General features: G+C 41.2%; 1 protein-coding gene across 1 annotated transcript in view; it reads right to left on the bottom strand.

Annotated features, from left to right (window-relative positions):
* Window positions 1-255: 255 nt before the first annotated feature.
* Window positions 256-17,922, bottom strand: part of ankrd27 (ankyrin repeat domain 27 (VPS9 domain)) — a 53,031-nt gene continuing 35,364 nt past the window's right edge. The window contains exons 20-29 of the mRNA XM_082159822.1: window positions 17,815-17,922; window positions 16,370-16,414; window positions 16,047-16,160; window positions 14,977-15,174; window positions 13,852-13,971; window positions 13,511-13,684; window positions 5,455-5,551; window positions 4,397-4,475; window positions 3,581-3,632; window positions 256-1,309 (exon numbers count right to left, since the gene is read on the bottom strand). The exon at window positions 17,815-17,922 is cut by the window's right edge and continues 12 nt beyond it. Of these exons, the coding sequence (XP_082015948.1) occupies window positions 1,040-1,309; window positions 3,581-3,632; window positions 4,397-4,475; window positions 5,455-5,551; window positions 13,511-13,684; window positions 13,852-13,971; window positions 14,977-15,174; window positions 16,047-16,160; window positions 16,370-16,414; window positions 17,815-17,922 (1,257 nt within the window). The 3' untranslated portion in view covers window positions 256-1,039. The remainder of the gene's footprint in view (window positions 1,310-3,580; window positions 3,633-4,396; window positions 4,476-5,454; window positions 5,552-13,510; window positions 13,685-13,851; window positions 13,972-14,976; window positions 15,175-16,046; window positions 16,161-16,369; window positions 16,415-17,814) is intronic.

A 17,922-nucleotide genomic window follows, 5' to 3' on the forward strand; every position in this document is an offset into this window, starting at 1 on the left:
AACCTTGCAAGGGAATAAAGTGCATGATTTAAATAGAGCCGTGGTCCATAATACTGACCCCTGACGAACCCAGACCACATTTATCCTGCAGGAATTCTTCACTTCTTTACAAATGCAACATTTTCACCTTGTGCTAAGAAGAAGAAGAAGAAGAAAAATCCACAAACCAAATATAATTCCTCTGCATTATTATTAAAAGTGATTTATCTGCTTTATTATCAGCGTAACTAGTTTAGTTTGAGGGACTTTTTAGTGTATAGAGGAGATTCATCCATTAAAAGACCAATGGAATTAACCACAACAGAAAAGAAAGTGTTGGAGGAGATTAAAAGAAAAGAAAAATGAGGGGAAAAATACACTATTAACTACGTATTAGCAAACGAGCACCTAATCCTGTGAAGAGACATCTACAAACAGAGATGCTTAAGGAAAAGAAACACTTCAGTTTTGTAAATAAAAATAAAAATCTTGCTACATGATTTTATCTTTAATTATCCCTTTTCATAATGTGACATTGTGAAAGAAAATGAGGTGCTAGCTTAAAAAAAAAAAAAAAAAAAAAAAACTCCACCTTCTTTCAGTGCAGGTTATTCTCAATGTCTCCCTTTAACCTACAAGTTATAAAATAAGAAAGTTTCTTCACACGTCCGAAATATTCACTAAAGCTGGTTCCTGTCTTATACTTTCCATTGCTGTTTTTGTCAGTTCACCCATCACTGTTGACACATGCAACACATTATTCTGATATTTTGTGATTTGGAAGTGTAATTCAAAAAAGCCACTTCCTCTTCTGGCTGTGGAGCAAACTCTGATTTCCACTAAAAACCTCTAAAACTGTTTTTTACCATCTCATAAACCAAAGGCATGAGGAAATATGTTCACCTTGGAAACCACAGTCCTTGCATATTCAGATCAATTGAGCTACTTCAACAATACAGTAAAGACCAGGATGGGGAGGAGGAACAGATTTACTATGAGAGGTTCATATTTAGTCTATTAAGCAGGAGTTGTTTGAAGAAGACATGTGACATCAGGTTCATCACAACACAACACTGTCCATTTCTGTGCCAGCGGTCTCCACACGGCTCCCCCCGGACTGAGCCTCCTCCTCCAGATCCGTGGCCAGCGCCGGGTCCCCGTTGAGCTGCGGGTCGGCTGAGGGTGTGTGGAGCGAGCGCTGGGTCAGGTCCTGGCTGATGGTGTGGCAGCGGGTCAGGCTCCTGCTGTGGCTCTGGGGCGACGGCGGGCCGCTGATGTCCAGCGTTTCTCCCCTCATCAGTCTCCGTCGGTCACTCGGACTGTCTGGAGTCTGTGGTGAACCGTTCAAACATTAGTCATGTTGGCAGTAAACATGTTTTTTTAATTTCCATTACAAAACCACGCTATTCAAAGTGCCCCTATTATGCTTTTTGGGATATTGCCTTTAATGTAGAGTGTAATATAAATGTATGTAAGTGTGTAATGTAATATAAAGTAAAATGTCTGCAAAGTTTCAAAGATCAAAATGCCGATAAATGGAGTTTTTGTCTCTGAATAGAAAGAATTGATTCTGAACTGCTGAAACGAGTCATCAGTAATTCCCGTCTCACTTCTGGCTGAATCTGCGTAGGTTTGGAACAGATTTGCATAATGCCAGTTAATGGTCTTCATTGGCTGCCGGCGAATAGCGTCTTTGACCCTCAAACTGTAGTTGTATCTGAGACTGGAAGATATTGTTAGATAATTGAGTATCTGAGACTGGAAGATATTGATAGATATTTGAGTAAGTTGAAAACTAACAATACTTGGATTTTAAAGTGCAATCCAGCATTCTCTCTCTCTTTAAAAAATAAATAAAAAATCAATTGTCACTGGCGAGCAATGAATCGTGGGATAGGCTAGGCGGAGAAGGATCCACTCGGTGTGACGCTTCAGCATTGGAAAGATGCAGCCTCTGAATTGGGACGCAGCAACTGTGAGAAAAGAGCTGATGCTGCAGTGTATATTATGAGAAAATGTGTTTTTGGACCTTGGATGCATGTAAATGTATTGTAGGTAGGGTTGGGTACCGAAACCCGGTTCCAATAGAGAACCGGTTCCGACGTAAACGGTAGTATCGAGACCGAATAAGAACGCAACTTTCGGTGCCCGATTTCGGTGCCTGACTTTTTTCACCGCCCCCTATAAAATATCTCGCGGCATGAATGATCCAATAACAAAACATCTCCAGTTAACCAGCAGAGCATTCATTTAGTTCGCTTGTTAAATAAGAGACGATCTAGCGCTCTGATCTAGCGATCTGCGATCAATACGTTGCAGAGATCGATCTATTTATGAGGCGTCGTCTAGTATGTGCGCGGAGAGTTTGTGTGTGCGTGCTCGCGTCTCAGATGAGTATGTGCGCGAGTGTGTGTGTGTGTGTGTGTGTGTGTGCTCGCGTCTCAGATGTATGTGCGTGAGTTTGTGTGTGTGTGTGTGTGTGCTCGCGTCTCAGATGAGTATGTGCGTGAGTTTGTGTGTGTGTGTGAGCTCGCGTCTCAGATGAGTATGTGCGCGGAGAGTTCCGCGCGTCTCGTGTGTGTAGAGTTTGTGTGTGTGTGTGTGTGCTCGCGTCTCAGATGAGTATGTGCGCGAGTTTGTGTGTGTGTGTGTGTGTGTGTGTGTGTGTGTGTGTGCTCGCGTCTCAGATGAGTGTGTGTGTGTGTGTGTGTGTGCGCTCGCGTCTCAGATGAGTGTGTGTGTGTGTGTGTGTGCTCGCGTCTCAGATGAGTATGTGCGCGGAGAGTTCTGGTGATATAAAAAAATATAGCCTAATGCACACAAAGTGTCCCTGCTTGATTTACAACCACTGATGAGCATAATCGGTTTAAAAAAACAACAACAACAAACAAAAAACTACGAATGCGGATTAGAACCCAAAACCTCTGACATTCTTGACTAAAGTTCAAGTTCAGCTGCAGTGTTCCTCTTCGGGTAAGTCTAGTATTTTAATGCCAACTGCAAATCTTGCATATCAAGTATGAAGTATATCAAGTATATTTATATGAGGCTATACTATGTGTGTTAAATATTTCTGCTCAGTGTCAGATATTTCTCTGTTTTGTAAAAGTCTATAATATATAATACGTAATATAATATATAATATATATAAATAATATGAGAAGAACATTTTTTATCTTAACTTAAGTGTTTTCGGCTACATCAGTAGCCTTTTAAACGGCACAATTTTTTATTTAATCAGAAATCAGAAAATCTTTTTCAGAAAACACACACAGGTATTATTTTTTTGATAAAGTGTGTGCGGTTTCGTTTTCTTAAGTACCGGTTTAAGAACCGTTTAAGCACCGGAACCGTTTGAAAAATACCGAGTAAGTACTGGTATCGGATAAAACCCAACCGATACCCAACCCTAATTGTAGGACACTACAAATAAAATTAGGAGCCTTTAAAATAGTATAATAAGGAAGACCAAATAATTTTTACATACATTTTATGATATAGATGATTATGGCTGGGTGAATAATGATGATGATAATAGTAATGATGACTATACTCTTGCTCTGCAAGGTAGAATACCAAATGATGTTGTGTAGAAGAGTACCTGCTCTTCTACTGCTAAGGTGGTTGTTGCTCTGTCAGTCCTCTTCTGACTCCTGTGAAGAGCAAAAGCTTCTCAGAAACAGCTTGAAATCATATTGAGGAGAAGTCAATCTAGTCAGCAAGTGAATGATCACAATGGGGATTTTTAAGATATTATTTGTTTTATTAAGCAAGGACGCACTACATTGCTCAAAAGTGTCAGTAAAGACAATTGTAATGTTACAGAATATTTATATTTCAACTAAATTCTGTTCTTTTAACTTTCTATTCCTCAAATAATGCTTAAGAAATATTAGAAATTAGATTGATTTCTGAAGGATCATGTGACACAGTAATGATGCTGAAAATTCAGCTTAATTAAATATATTTTCAAATATAAAACAGATCTTTTAAATTGTAATAATATTTCACTGTTTTTACTGTATTTAGACTTTTTTCAGAAACATTTGAAAATCTTACCGACCACACATTTTGAATGGTAGTGTAGATCAGGGGCGTTTCCTCCGAGGAGGCAAGGGAGGCAGTGCCTCCTCAAAAAAATTGGATGAGAAATTATCCATATTTTCAAAAATAAAACAATGCAAATATTACAAAATGTGACATTAAAAAGTGTATAAATAACTCATTTTTTAAAAGAAACAGTCCAACAGCGCCACCAACAGGTGAAGTTACAGCAGGAGTCCTCGACTCTCTTGCCTCCTCTGAGCCCATTGACTAACAGTGAGGACTTTACCTCCTCATTTCAGAACACCGCTGGTGTGGATTTATATCACAATCTTACGCCAATAAACAAGCCATTAATGGACAGTAAACGTACCTTTGTTTAGTGTGATCTAAGTCTCGTCTGCCACTGTTGGAACTCTCACGCCGTTTCACTCTTTGCACTATTGAGTGTCCTGTTGGAGATGATGATGATGATGATGATGAGATGCTTTGTGAAAGTTGAAAGTTATGTAATTAAACTGAACTCTATATATGCCCTATAACTAGGGGTGGGCGATATGGCAAAAATATCATATCACGATTTTTTTCAGGAAAATCACGATTGTATCACGATTCTTTTTCATGGTGGTTTTACTATTTTGCAAGTGACTGAGCATTACAGCCAAACTAATGTCCCTATTTTAAAAACAAAGCCTTACGTACAAAAAAAAACAAAAAAACAACATTTCTTTGTTATTAAAAATTAAGAACAAAGATACACATTACACATGCACAACTATATATATATATACACAAATGAAATAAACAGTGCATTATTTTTTCAGCTACAGTAGATGTATTTGACAGTAGCATTGAAGAAAGTAATTAAACAAAAAATGAAAATAAAACACAACATAGACTTCACTGTATACATTATACATTGATTCTTATTAAAGCTACTATTAAAGTTCTCAGTCAAGAGCAGTGAGTGATTTCCTCTTTGTGTTTTGTTGTTTTTTGTTTTATTAACATTAAAGGAATAGTTCTCCCAAAAATTTAAATTGTCATCATTTACTCTCTCAAGTTGTTTTAAACCTGAATAAGTTTCTTTCTTCTGTTGAAAATAAAAGTAATTTGGAAGAATGTGGGTAACCAAACAGTTGATGTGCCCCAGTGACTTCCAGTGTATATTTCTTCCCTACAATGAAAGTCAATGGGGACCAGCTACTGTTTGGTTACCCACATTCTTCAAAATATCTTCTTTTGTGTTCAGCACAAGAGAGAAATGAATACAGGTTTGGAACAACATTAGAGTGAGTAAATAATTCGTGAAAAAAAATAGTGAGATCGCACACCCTTACATATAACACGCACTATCTTACACATCACAGCCTACTAGAGCATTTCTGGAGATGAAATAAAACAGTACAAATATAATTCTCGGATTCTTACCCACAATGCCCTCTAGTCCTCTGGAGTGTGATTTGACCAGACGGAGATCTGGGACTTCAGCACAGGCTTTCTGCAGGAGTCTCTGAATCTCTGTGTTCTGTGGAAGCATACACATACAGATGAAGCATTTCCTTCCCGTGACACAGATTAGCATTTTGTGAAAGAAAGAAATATCTAAAATAGGGCTGTCAATGTATAATCATAACAGGATTGCCAACTCTCACACATTCAGTCTCACACTCTCACCCACAGGACTTGCTGGTACCCCTCAAGTAATTTGAGATTGTAAACAGCATGTAATCGAAAAAGTTTCTATAAAGTGTGACTAACCTTAACCTGTTATCTATCAGCCACGATTTTTTGATCATAGATCTGAACTTAAATGGTTGTAAGACACTGACAGTTAATAGTCTATGTTTTAAAGGGCCTTTATTATGCTTTTTCAAATATTACCTTTCATATAGTGTGTAATATAGCTGAATCTTTGCAGACCTTTTACATTCACAAACAGAAATCGAAGTGCAAAACTAAAAGAACAATCAGAATCGGAAAGAGTTTTACTGCTAAGTGTTCTTGCACACAAGGAAGTATTCTTGGTACTGAAGCTTCCAGTGCACATATACAAATACAACAACAAGAAACAGTGAAAAAAATGTAATTTAAAAATATAAATGTGTTAAGACACGGTTAGGTTTAGTCATAATAAACATTTACAGATTATGAACATTTACAGCATTATGAATAATATGAATATCAACTAAATTTCCAAAGATTTTGCACTAAGCAGGTGGTATTGCACTTACAGGCATATGCCCTGTGAAGAAAACTGTTTAAGGGGAAAATGTCCTGTGGGAAGAAGCTGTTCCAGTGCCCAGATGATCTAGTGCCCAGTGACCCGAATCACCGCCCAGACGGCAACAGCTCAGACAGGCTGTGAGTGGAGTCTGTGGTGATCTTACCTTCTCCTTTTACTCACTGGAAGAGTACAGGTCCTGGAGGGTGGGCAGGGGAGCACTAACAATCCCATTAGCTTATGTCTGATTTGATAGATGAACCAATCCAGACAGTTAAAGAATTGCTTAGAACAGACTCAATGACGGCTGAGTAGAACGGCATCAGGAGCTCCTGTGGCAGACTTCCTCAGCTGGCAAAGGAAGAGGACCCTCTGCTGGGCCTTTTTCACAATGGAGCCAATGTGATTGTCCCCCTTCAGGTCCTGGTAGATCCCAGAGATGGTAGAGCCCAGGATCCTGTAAGACTGCTGATGAGGGTGAGTGGGGGAGTGCTGGGGTGTTCCTCCTGAAGTCCACTGTCATCTCCACTGTTCTGAACATGTTCAGCTCCAGGTTTTTATGACTCTAGTCTGCACCAGAAAGCCAGTTGTTCGACCTCTTGTCTGTATATAGACTAGGGGTTGAACGACTTCAGATTTTTTAAAGTCCACATTTATGTGATGAAAGTCGAGTCGACGACGACTTGCTGTTGATGACGTCATTAATGAACAAAAACAGCCTGAACCTCGAGCTGAGACTGGAACAGATATGGCGTATGACAGCGCTCCCACATAACAGCTTATTTTTATCAGTTCTTTTGTCTTTGGGTCGTTATATTTCTCACAGATTTCTGCTCGTTTTAAATCAGATACAGATAAACTACCACAGTAAAGATTACATATAAATGAATGCATTAGTGAGAGAGCGATTGCGTGTGAATTAATTCTACCTGGCAGTGTCTCTCTACTAATAGTGAAGCTGTGGGTTGTAGTTATTAAGAAGTATATGCTAGAACTTCAGTTTCTAAGATATTTTATTGATAAATCACAGATCAGTGTTGACAACACATTTATGTGCTACTGGATGATTCTGTGTGCGTGATCTGCACGTGATCTGAGCTGCTTCTGTGTATGTGTGTGTGTGTGTGTGTGCATGTTACAATGCAGCACACTTTAGTTTAGATTGCCGATTATCTTGTGTGTACAATAAGCTGTTTAAAAAGTGCATTCACCAGATAAATTTTGAGCATCCAGATGGTATAATCAAACACGTCTTGTGGAGCGCTCTCCGAGTATGCATTTATTTGTCATTTTAACTGTTTGACTTTGAAAGATTTCTTATCCTGTTGCACCCTCCATAGGCCACGACCAATGACTACTCGACATCAAATGGCACAGCATTAAAGTCGACTAATCTGTGTATTAATGCAGACTCGACACCATCCTGGATGAGGCTGACGACAGTGCAACATTCAGCTTAACAGAGGAGTATTTTAAAGTGCAGTCATTTGTGTATAGGGAGAAGAGTAGTGGGGAGAGGACACATCCCTGACGAGCGCTAGTGCTGATAGTGAGAGTCCTGGATGTGAGTTTCCCCAGTTTCCCCATCAGAAGGCTGGTGATCCACTGACAGATGTGGTAGGGCACAGAGAGAGCTGGTGATCCACTGACAGATGTGGGTGGGCACAGAGAGCTGGTGATCCACTGACAGATGTGGGTGGGCACAGAGAGCTGGTGATCCACTGACAGATGTGGGTGGGCACAGAGAGCTGGTGATCCACTGACAGATGTGGGTGGGCACAGAGAGCTGGTGATCCACTGACAGATGTGGGTGGGCACAGAGAGCTGGTGATCCACTGAGAGATGTGGGTGGGCACAGAGAGCTGGTGATCCACTGAGAGATGTGGGTGGGCACAGAGAGCTGGTGATCCACTGACAGATGTGGATGGGCACAGAGAGCTGGTGATCCACTGAGAGATGTGGGTGGGCACAGAGAGCTGGTGATCCACTGACAGATGTGGGTGGGCACAGAGAGCTGGTGATCCACTGACAGATGTGGATGGGCACAGAGAGCTGGTGATCCACTGAGAGATGTGGGTGGGCACAGAGAGCTGGTGATCCACTGACAGATGTGGGTGGGCACAGAGAGCTGGTGATCCACGGACAGATGTGGGTGGGCACAGAGAGCTGGTGATCCACGGACAGATGTGGATGGGCACAGAGAGCTGGTGATCCACGGACAGATGTGGATGGGCACAGAGAGCTGGTGATCCACGGACAGATGTGGATGGGGACAGAGAGCTGGTGATCCACAGACAGATGTGGGTGGGCACAGAGAGCTGGTGATCCACTGACAGATGTGGATGGGCACAGAGAGCTGGTGATCCACGGACAGATGTGGATGGGCACAGAGAGCTGGTGATCCACTGACAGATGTGGATGGGCACAGAGAGCTGGTGATCCACGGACAGATGTGGATGGGCACAGAGAGCTGGTGATCCACGGACAGATGTGGATGGGCACAGAGAGCTGGTGATCCACTGACAGATGTGGATGGGCACAGAGAGCTGGTGATCCACGGACAGATGTGGATGGGCACAGAGAGCTGGTGATCCACAGACAGATGTGGATGGGCACAGAGAGCTGGTGATCCACGGACAGATGTGGATGGGCACAGAGAGCTGGTGATCCACGGACAGATGTGGATGGGCACAGAGAGCTGGTGATCCACTGACAGATGTGGGTGGGCACAGAGAGCTGGTGATCCACTGACAGATGTGGATGGGCACAGAGAGCTGGTGATCCACGGACAGATGTGGATGGGCACAGAGAGCTGGTGATCCACTGACAGATGTGGATGGGCACAGAGAGCTGGTGATCCACGGACAGATGTGGATGGGCACAGAGAGCTGGTGATCCACGGACAGATGTGGATGGGGACAGAGAGCTGGTGATCCACAGACAGATGTGGGTGGGCACAGAGAGCTGGTGATCCACGGACAGATGTGGATGGGCACAGAGAACTGGTGATCCACGGACAGATGTGGATGGGCACAGAGAGCTGGTGATCCACGGACAGATGTGGATGGGCACAGAGAGCTGGTGATCCACGGACAGATGTGGATGGGGACAGAGAGCTGGTGATCCACTGACAGATGTGGGTGGGCACAGAGAGCTGGTGATCCACTGACAGATGTGGGTGGGCACAGAGAGCTGGTGATCCACTGACAGATGTGGATGGGGACAGAGAGCTGGTGATCCACTGACAGATGTGGATGGGCACAGAGAGCTGGTGATCCACGGACAGATGTGGGTGGGCACAGAGAGCTGGTGATCCACTGACAGATGTGGGTGGGCACAGAGAGCTGGTGATCCACTGACAGATGTGGGTGGGCACAGAGAGCTGGTGATCCACGGACAGATGTGGATGGGCACAGAGAGCTGGTGATCCACAGACAGATGTGGGTGGGCACAGAGAGCCAAGTCAGTCTGGCTGTGAGAAGATCAGGCATGATGCTATTGAAGGCCGAACTAAAGTCACCAAATAAGATCCTTGCATAAGTCCCAGGTCTGTCGAGATGTTGCAGGTTGTAGCGCAGTCCCATGTTGACTGCATCATCCACAGACCTATTACAGGGTTTATACAGATATTCTTAAATTTAATTTACTACCTTTTTACCACCTATTTTACTACCATCACAATATTTTTACTACCAACACGGCTTCAAACTTCAACTGTAGCAGTGTTAAGTGTTAAGTAAAGTGACAAGTAAAGACATGAAATATCTTTCCAAAATGAATTAATAACATATTTAATCACAATTTAATGAGGCAATTATAACTTTTTTTTTGTGAGGGCCACATACAGAAAAATAAACAAAGGGCTGGGCCACACACTAGAGGTGACATATTGACACAATACACAATACTGTATTTTTACAACCTGGCTATAAAACGCTATAAATCCATCCATATTTTTTTCCAAAACGCTATAAATCCATCCATATTTTTTTTTCAAAACGCTATAAATCCATCCAGATTTATTTCCAAAACGCTATTAATCCATCCATATTTTTTTTCAAAAGCTATAAATCCATATTTTTCCCCCAAAAATTGTCTTTTTAAAAAGTATTTTGTCTTTTATTTCGTGTTTGCATTTGAGGAAAAAAACATGTTATGTAGTAGCCTAACCGTTCGTTCTCCATTAAGGATGCTTTTAAAACTTTCACAGAGACATCAAACAGAAAACACAAAGCCTCTCTTTGAAACGAATTTCGTTTTGTATTCATTTTATCTTAATTTTAATCCATGTTTCATTATTTTGTATAATCACAACACGTTCAGACATGAACCGAAACTCAGCGTATAGGTAGCCTAGGCTACTCGCCTCACAGACCTAAACAAATTAGAAATATCCTATATCTATTATCTACAGAAAGCTTGAAATTTCTACTTTTAAACAGAACCATTCAAAACTAAATAAAAGTAGGCTATAGGCTAATCCGTAAGAAATGCGTTTTTCTCCGGGGCGTTCACTACTGCGAAGATCGCGAGTCAGTGTCAACTTCATCTTTGCAGCTGACACAGAAACACTTGTTCTCTCCCTCTCTGCCGTGCGCTCGCTACACGGTTTGCATGCGCGCTTTTGCTCGCTCGCTCGCTCTAGATTCGCAGGAGATTTTAACTGATTTCCAGGCATCATAACATTACAAAAGGCAATTGTAATATTTTTTTATTACTATTTTGGTATGATGAACATTCACCCGCCAGTGTGGCGGACAGCCTTTTGAGATTTACTCGCCAAACGGAAAATCTAACCGCACTTGGCGCTTGGCGGGTGTTCATTTCGGACCCTGGTTGCGGGCCAATAAAAACTGGACCGCGGGCCGAAGTTTGGACACCCATGATATAGACCCAGTTAGATGGGGCTTCGAAAATTTACTACCTCGTCAGATGACGTTTACTACTTTTTACTGGCCTTAATTTGGCATAATTTAATTTACTACCTTTTACTACCTTTTACAACCCCGCGGAAACCCTGTATTAGCTCGATAAGCAAACTGAAGAAAGTCCAGCAAGGGACTTGTGATATTCTTCAGGTAGGCCAACACCAGTCTTTCAAACAACTTCATGACCACAGACGTGAGAGCGACAGGTCTGGAGTCATTAAGTCCAGTGATTTCGAGTTTTGAAGCAGCAGGGAACTTCACACTCCTCCAGTGATTTGTTGAAGATCTGCGTGAAGATTGGGAACAGTTGGTCAGTGCAGAAACAGGCGGGTGAAACACCGTCTGGGCCTGAAGCTTTCCCAGTCTTCTGTTTTTGAAGACCCGGCACACACCCTCCAAACCGACCATAAGCGCAGGTTGAATAGCAGGAGGGGGAGAAGACAAGGGGGTAATCCAGCACCCGGAAAGCGTACCTTCCCCGGGGGCCGCCATTGCCTAGCGGACCATCACCTGCTGTTAGCATTCCATTGACTCCCCTTCATTTTGGCGTCACTTTGACAGCGAATAACTTTACATCTGAGGCGTTTAAAGACTCTATTTGTCCATTATTTATTTCTAAAGAAACACGACAATGTACTGTATAAAAGGCTCCATTACCTTGTATCTTACGTTATGGCCCTTTAGAAGCCGTTTTTGTAAAAATAGGCTAACGATTGCGTCATAACCACGCGACTCTCTGTCGCACAGTAGAGAAATTACTGTATAGACAGGAGGTGAAGCTCGCAGGCAATCGGGGGGACGTGGAGGCATAAAGTCCGATAAAGTTAAGGGAGAAGCCCATAGAGAGTCATAAAGTTGCTCCTGCTCCTAGCTCATGGACAGCTCCTACTCACACTCTCCGTCTCTGCAAGATTCAGAAGGGAATGATTCAGATTTCTCTTGGCACAGCTACTAGAAGACTTACAACTGTTGACTGTACAGACGGGTTGCTCACGTCACATCTACATCGTCAAGCTCAGTTTGAGTCTGCGCAGTACGCTCACCCATCAGGAAGTGAGTGCTTCTAATTGACTTATCAACAATTTTCTCCGTTGAAGTCTATGGGGTCGCTGTGTCCATTTCTTATACTGTCTATGGGAGAAGGTGGGTTCGCAGGAGGTGTGAAGTGCAGGTCAGGATGGATTTGGGGTGCGAGATTGGGCTTTTCAAACCTACAGTAAAACACATTCAGATCCTCAGCCAGTTGTTGATTCTCCACAGATCGGGGGGTGGTTTTTGTTTTACTTTGTGATGTTCCTCGGACCAGTCCAAACTGACCCCAGGTCGTTGGCTTAGTATATATTTTTCAGCTTCTCAGAGTAGCTTCTCTGGTCTCCTTTATTAGTTTGATTCTGGCCTCGTTTTACAAGATTTGATCCCCACTTCTGTAAGCATCTGTAAGCATGATGAAGCTGTCTGAGTTTTTCTGTAAACCATGGTTTATAGTTATCGAATAATAGAAATGTCCCAGTAGAAATGCACAGATCGGTGGCAGCAGCTTCAAAAACAGTCCAATAAGTGCAATCGAAGCAGGCCTGTAGATCCCGCTCTGCTTCATTAGTCCATCTTTTAACCATCCTTATTACAGGTTTAGCTGATTTCAGTTTTTGCCTGTAGGTCGGTATAAGAGTGATCAGAGCCCCAAAGCTGCTCTTGGGATGGAGTGATATAAATTCCCCAAGAATGATTGTAAGAGAGTCCAGTTAATGTTGCTCCGTGTCTGTGATCTGATCACCCAGCTGTTGCAGCGCTGCGTTCACACACACCCGTTTGGAGGAATGCAAACATTCACAAGAATGAATGAGGAAAACTCCCACAGCGAGTGAAAAGATTTTCAGTTTACAAAGAACGCCTCTTAATTAGGAGAGCCCATCTTCTTTAGGGTTGTTACGTCTGAACACCAACTCTCGTTTATGTAAAACATAATCCACCACCTTTCGTTTTCCCTGTTAACTCCGCGATCCGAACAGCTGGAAGCCCGGCAGAAGTCAAGTCCCCGTTATTTATATAGCGCTTTATACTCTGCTCTGATTGGTCAGATGGGCCGGTCTGTGTGATTGGTCTACTCTGCTCTGATTGGTCAATCACAACAGACTGGGCCGTCAGACAAAATGTAGGGCATCTTTTAATGAATTCAGTCCTTCTTTTAAATAGTAATAAATATATGTCTCATATGTTAATATATGTTGTTAAACATCACGTAGGTGCCCAATTTAAATGATCTAAATTGCTGATAAGGAAAGTTTTTATTCATCATCTACTAAAGATTGAAAAAATAATGAACACACACACACACCTTTCCGGCGGTCTCGTGAGCGCAGTCGAGGGCGGTCCTCTGTCTCTTGTTGCGCAGGAGCACCAGAGCCCCCCTGTGCAGGAGCAGCTCCACCAGTGGGACGTGCCCCCCCCTCACCGCCTCATGCAGACCCGTGTTCCCGTGGCTATTCACCAGATTCACCAGCGCACCGCTCTGATCCATATCACGGGTGGAGAGTACCAACAACATCATTAGTTATATAAACTATAAAAACTATCATTGTATAGTGATATATCATAATACATAAATACAAATTATATTTCTGTACTTTAGACCCATATTATTATTTATATAGTGTGATATAAATATGAATAGAGTACCTCCAGCAAGACAGTGGCTATCTCCAGATTTCCCTTTAGACAAGCATGAATCAGCGCTGTATTTCCATATTGATCCTTCTTATTCAGTTTGGCATTACACTCCAATAGAGCACACACCACCTGGAACAACACACACACACACACACACACACACTGAAAATTCTTCCTCATGTTCCGTATTACTTCCTTTCTTGGAACACAAAAGGTGGATTTTTGAATATTCTGGTCACTCTTCAGAACACAAGTAACATGGACCTGTTTTATGATACATTTATGGTACTTTTGCATTATTTTTGAATCTTGACAACCTCAGTCCATATATTTTTTATAGAAAAATTATATAGAAAAGAGTAACAAATATATTGTACAAAGGAAGAAAGACATGGGTTTGGAAAAACATAAGGAAATGCCATTTTTGGGTTCTTTAATATTATTTTAGTAAATGTATGAACATATCTTTTGTTTTTTACAGTAATCTGATATATTGAAACTTGAATAAGGAACATGTAGGCAGTTTATTAATCTGCATTTGATTGGATTGAAAAATATTAGACTATAATAATATTGGTTAATATTTTTGTTCATACAATGTTTTTGAAAGAAGTCTCTTCTGGACAACAAGGCTGATATACTCATTTATTTGATATACTGTACCATACTGTACAACTGTAATATTGTGAAATAGTACAATGCAAAACAGCTGTTTTCTATGTGAATTTATTCCTGAGATCAAAGCTGAATTTTCTGCATCATTACTCCAGTGTCTTCAGTGTCACATGATCCTTCAGAAATCATTCTAATATGCTAATATTATTATTAATATATTTCTATTATTATCAATGTTTAAAACTGCATTTTTTTTTTTATGTGGAAACTGTGATACATTTTCTGTAACATCTTATGTCTTTACTGTCACTTTTAATGTGTCCTTGCAAAAAGGAGCAATTTTGATTAAGTTTAGTCATTAAATTGGCTTACAATGTAATCAGGGAAATTAATATAATTAACATACAGTTTTAATCATTTACACAGCAAAATGGGGCACACAAAAAACTGAACTGTTTGGTGAGCCTTTTCCGATCAGTCGTGTTGGTCTGTGTGAGAGGTGAGCTGTGATGTGCACACCTGTGTGTGGTTGTTCTGGCAGGCCAGGTGAAGCGGAGTGGCGCTCTGGGTGTTGCGGGCGTTGATGTTGGCACCGTGACGGGTGAAGAGAGACACCAGAGCTGTGTGTCCGTGCAGCGCTGCCACATGGAGCGGCGAGAAGCCGTCGGCACTGATGCTGTTCACACCGAGACCATCCGGCTGCAGACGGGCTGCTTTCTGAACACACACACAAACACACACACACACACGGCAACTTCAGTCAGCAGGAAGCGTTTCTCAACTCATTTTAGGGCTGTGAAATGGTTAAGCGCATCCAACATTTTGTGTTTACATAATAAATGTGTGTACTGTGTATAATTATTTGATATAAATACACACACACACGCATGTATATATTTAAGAAAAACATGTTATTTATATATAAAATATTTATATTTATATATACACAATTATATATACAGTATATACACATGCATAACATTTCTTATATTTATATGTACAAAATAATTATACACACTACACACACATTTATTATGTAAACACAACATTTTATTTTGGATGTGATTAATCGCTTCACAGCCCTAATTCATTCCATTGTCTTGCAATAGAGATTTTAACAGAGGTACATGTTGCATAGAAGATAATGTTTAGTTTTAATCGTAGGAAAAAACTAGTAATTTTGCAATATTTTCATCTTCTGGGTTTAAATTCGGGACCACAGGATGTGGTACATCGATGACTCATCGGAGTCGTATAATTATTCATGAGACTGCATGTCCTTATCCTATGAGAAGAGGTCTCGCTAAATTATTTCCTAAGGCAGACACTTCAAACTGTGTCTACTGTGAGTCTGTTGAATCTATTGAAGAGAACATGTGATGGAGAACATGACGTTCTCTTCAATTGATTCAGAGACTTTGACACAAACACGACAGATTCAGTGATTATAATGGGTTCTGACAGCCTTTGTGCACAGTGTGTAGTGGATCAAATGATTCATTTAAATGTTTATACATAGTAGTTAATAAAGACACACTCACACACACACACAATATATATATTTGGATGATGTTGAGGTGTGTTCAGACCTTCTGTGTGGGTTCACAGCGTGAGCATTGGCACAGAGGATGGCACAGCTCGGTCTTTCCTGTAACCTCCTCTTCCTCTGGCTCCTCATCCAACCACTCCAACAGATAACGCACCTAATACACACATGCGCACACACACACACACACACACACACACACACACACACACACACACACACACACACACACACACACACACACACACACACACACACACACACAAACTACTGCCATCCTGTGTTGAACTCTTATTATTATTACTAAAGCAAGATCAAAGCAAGACTCCTCTTTGACAAGGTTTATGTGACCAGAAATGAGCTCACCATCTGCACATCTCCATCAGCCACGGCTCTCAACAACTTCTCCACCTGTTCAGCAAAAACAAGGAAGAAAGAGCAAAGGCAAAACTTTACACAACATTTCTCCACAAACACACTGATAGTTAAGTAATGATATTTTTTAACAGTCAGATTCATATTATAAATTATGCACCCTTATTTTCTTAGACTAAACTTCTCCTATAATCTGCCAATACACGGATGCATACATCAAGCATTGACTTTAAAGAGATCATTGACATTGGAAATTAAATTTACCTTGATCTTTTGACATATAAGAGGCCTTTGCACCATTAAAACATCCTTTAAGATTTATAGCTTAAAACAACATCCTCAGTACAAAACGAGAATTTGAGAACCACCGACTGTAGCCGAAGCACAAGACACTCATTCAGTCTTTCCCAAGGCTCATATTAAATGTATATTTCTGGGAATCCATAACCTGGTCTCATGAGACCAAAATCAATCATTTTGGATCTAACAGCATCCACAAAATGTGGCATTGCAAGAGGGAGGAGTGCAGTGAGAAGTGTCTGTTCCCACAGTGATGTTCACTTCTCCCTTCTCCTTATTCCCTGGCAGTTTTTCAACATGACAATGACTCTACACATTCCCCCAAGGTGAGGATCCTTCAGTGGATGAGTATTTCCCCTAACACTATAGGGCAGCTGAGGGGGACTGTGTGAGACAGGCTGAGCAACACATCACACACCAGAACACTCAAGGAGCTCATAGTCCAGGAGTTCAACAGGATAGATGTGAAAAAGTGTTGTGAACTTGTCAACTTAAAAGAATAATACACTTAAAAATGAAAATTCTGTCATAATTTACTCACCCTCAAGTTGTTTCAAACCGGTCAGATATTTTGAAGAATGTTGGTAACCAAACAGTTGAAGGCAGTCATTGACTTCCATAGTATTTGTTTTCCTACTATGGAAGTGAATGGGGAATGGAGAAATATCTTCCTTTGTGTTCAGCAGAAGAAAGAAATTCATACAGGTTTGAAACAACTTGAGGGTGAGTGAATAATGAGAGAATTTTCATTTTTGGGTGAACTATTCCTTTAATGCCAAGAAGGTCATAGCAGTATATTTAAAATTATGGAGGACATATGGTATATGTCATATGACATATGGACATACTAGAATATTACATGTTTGTTGAATATAATCAAGGGCGTACTCATTTTTGCATCCCTTCATTAAAGCTAAATTGGCTGATTTACTTATTTCACAGATACTGATGACATATCTTTCTTTGTTTTTATTAAGTATATGTTTAATAAATTTACATTTTGTCATGTTTTCATGAAATGTTAAAGTGATCACTAAGAAGTTTGAGATGTGCTCATTCATGATGAGTGCTGTAAATGATCTCATCCTGGAGAAGTGTAACGCTGAGATCTGTCCTCCAGATGGCGCTGCCAGTACCTCTTTGTGTCGGGTGCGTTCGGTCTCTGGCGGCGTGGCCTCGACGCTCAATGATGATGAGCTGGACATGGATGAGCGTCTACTGCTGCAATCAGACGGCGGAGGAGA

The sequence above is a fragment of the Leuciscus leuciscus genome, assembly GCF_965113295.1.
Source record: "Leuciscus leuciscus genome assembly, chromosome: 25".
NCBI classification, from domain to species: domain Eukaryota; kingdom Metazoa; phylum Chordata; class Actinopteri; order Cypriniformes; family Leuciscidae; genus Leuciscus; species Leuciscus leuciscus.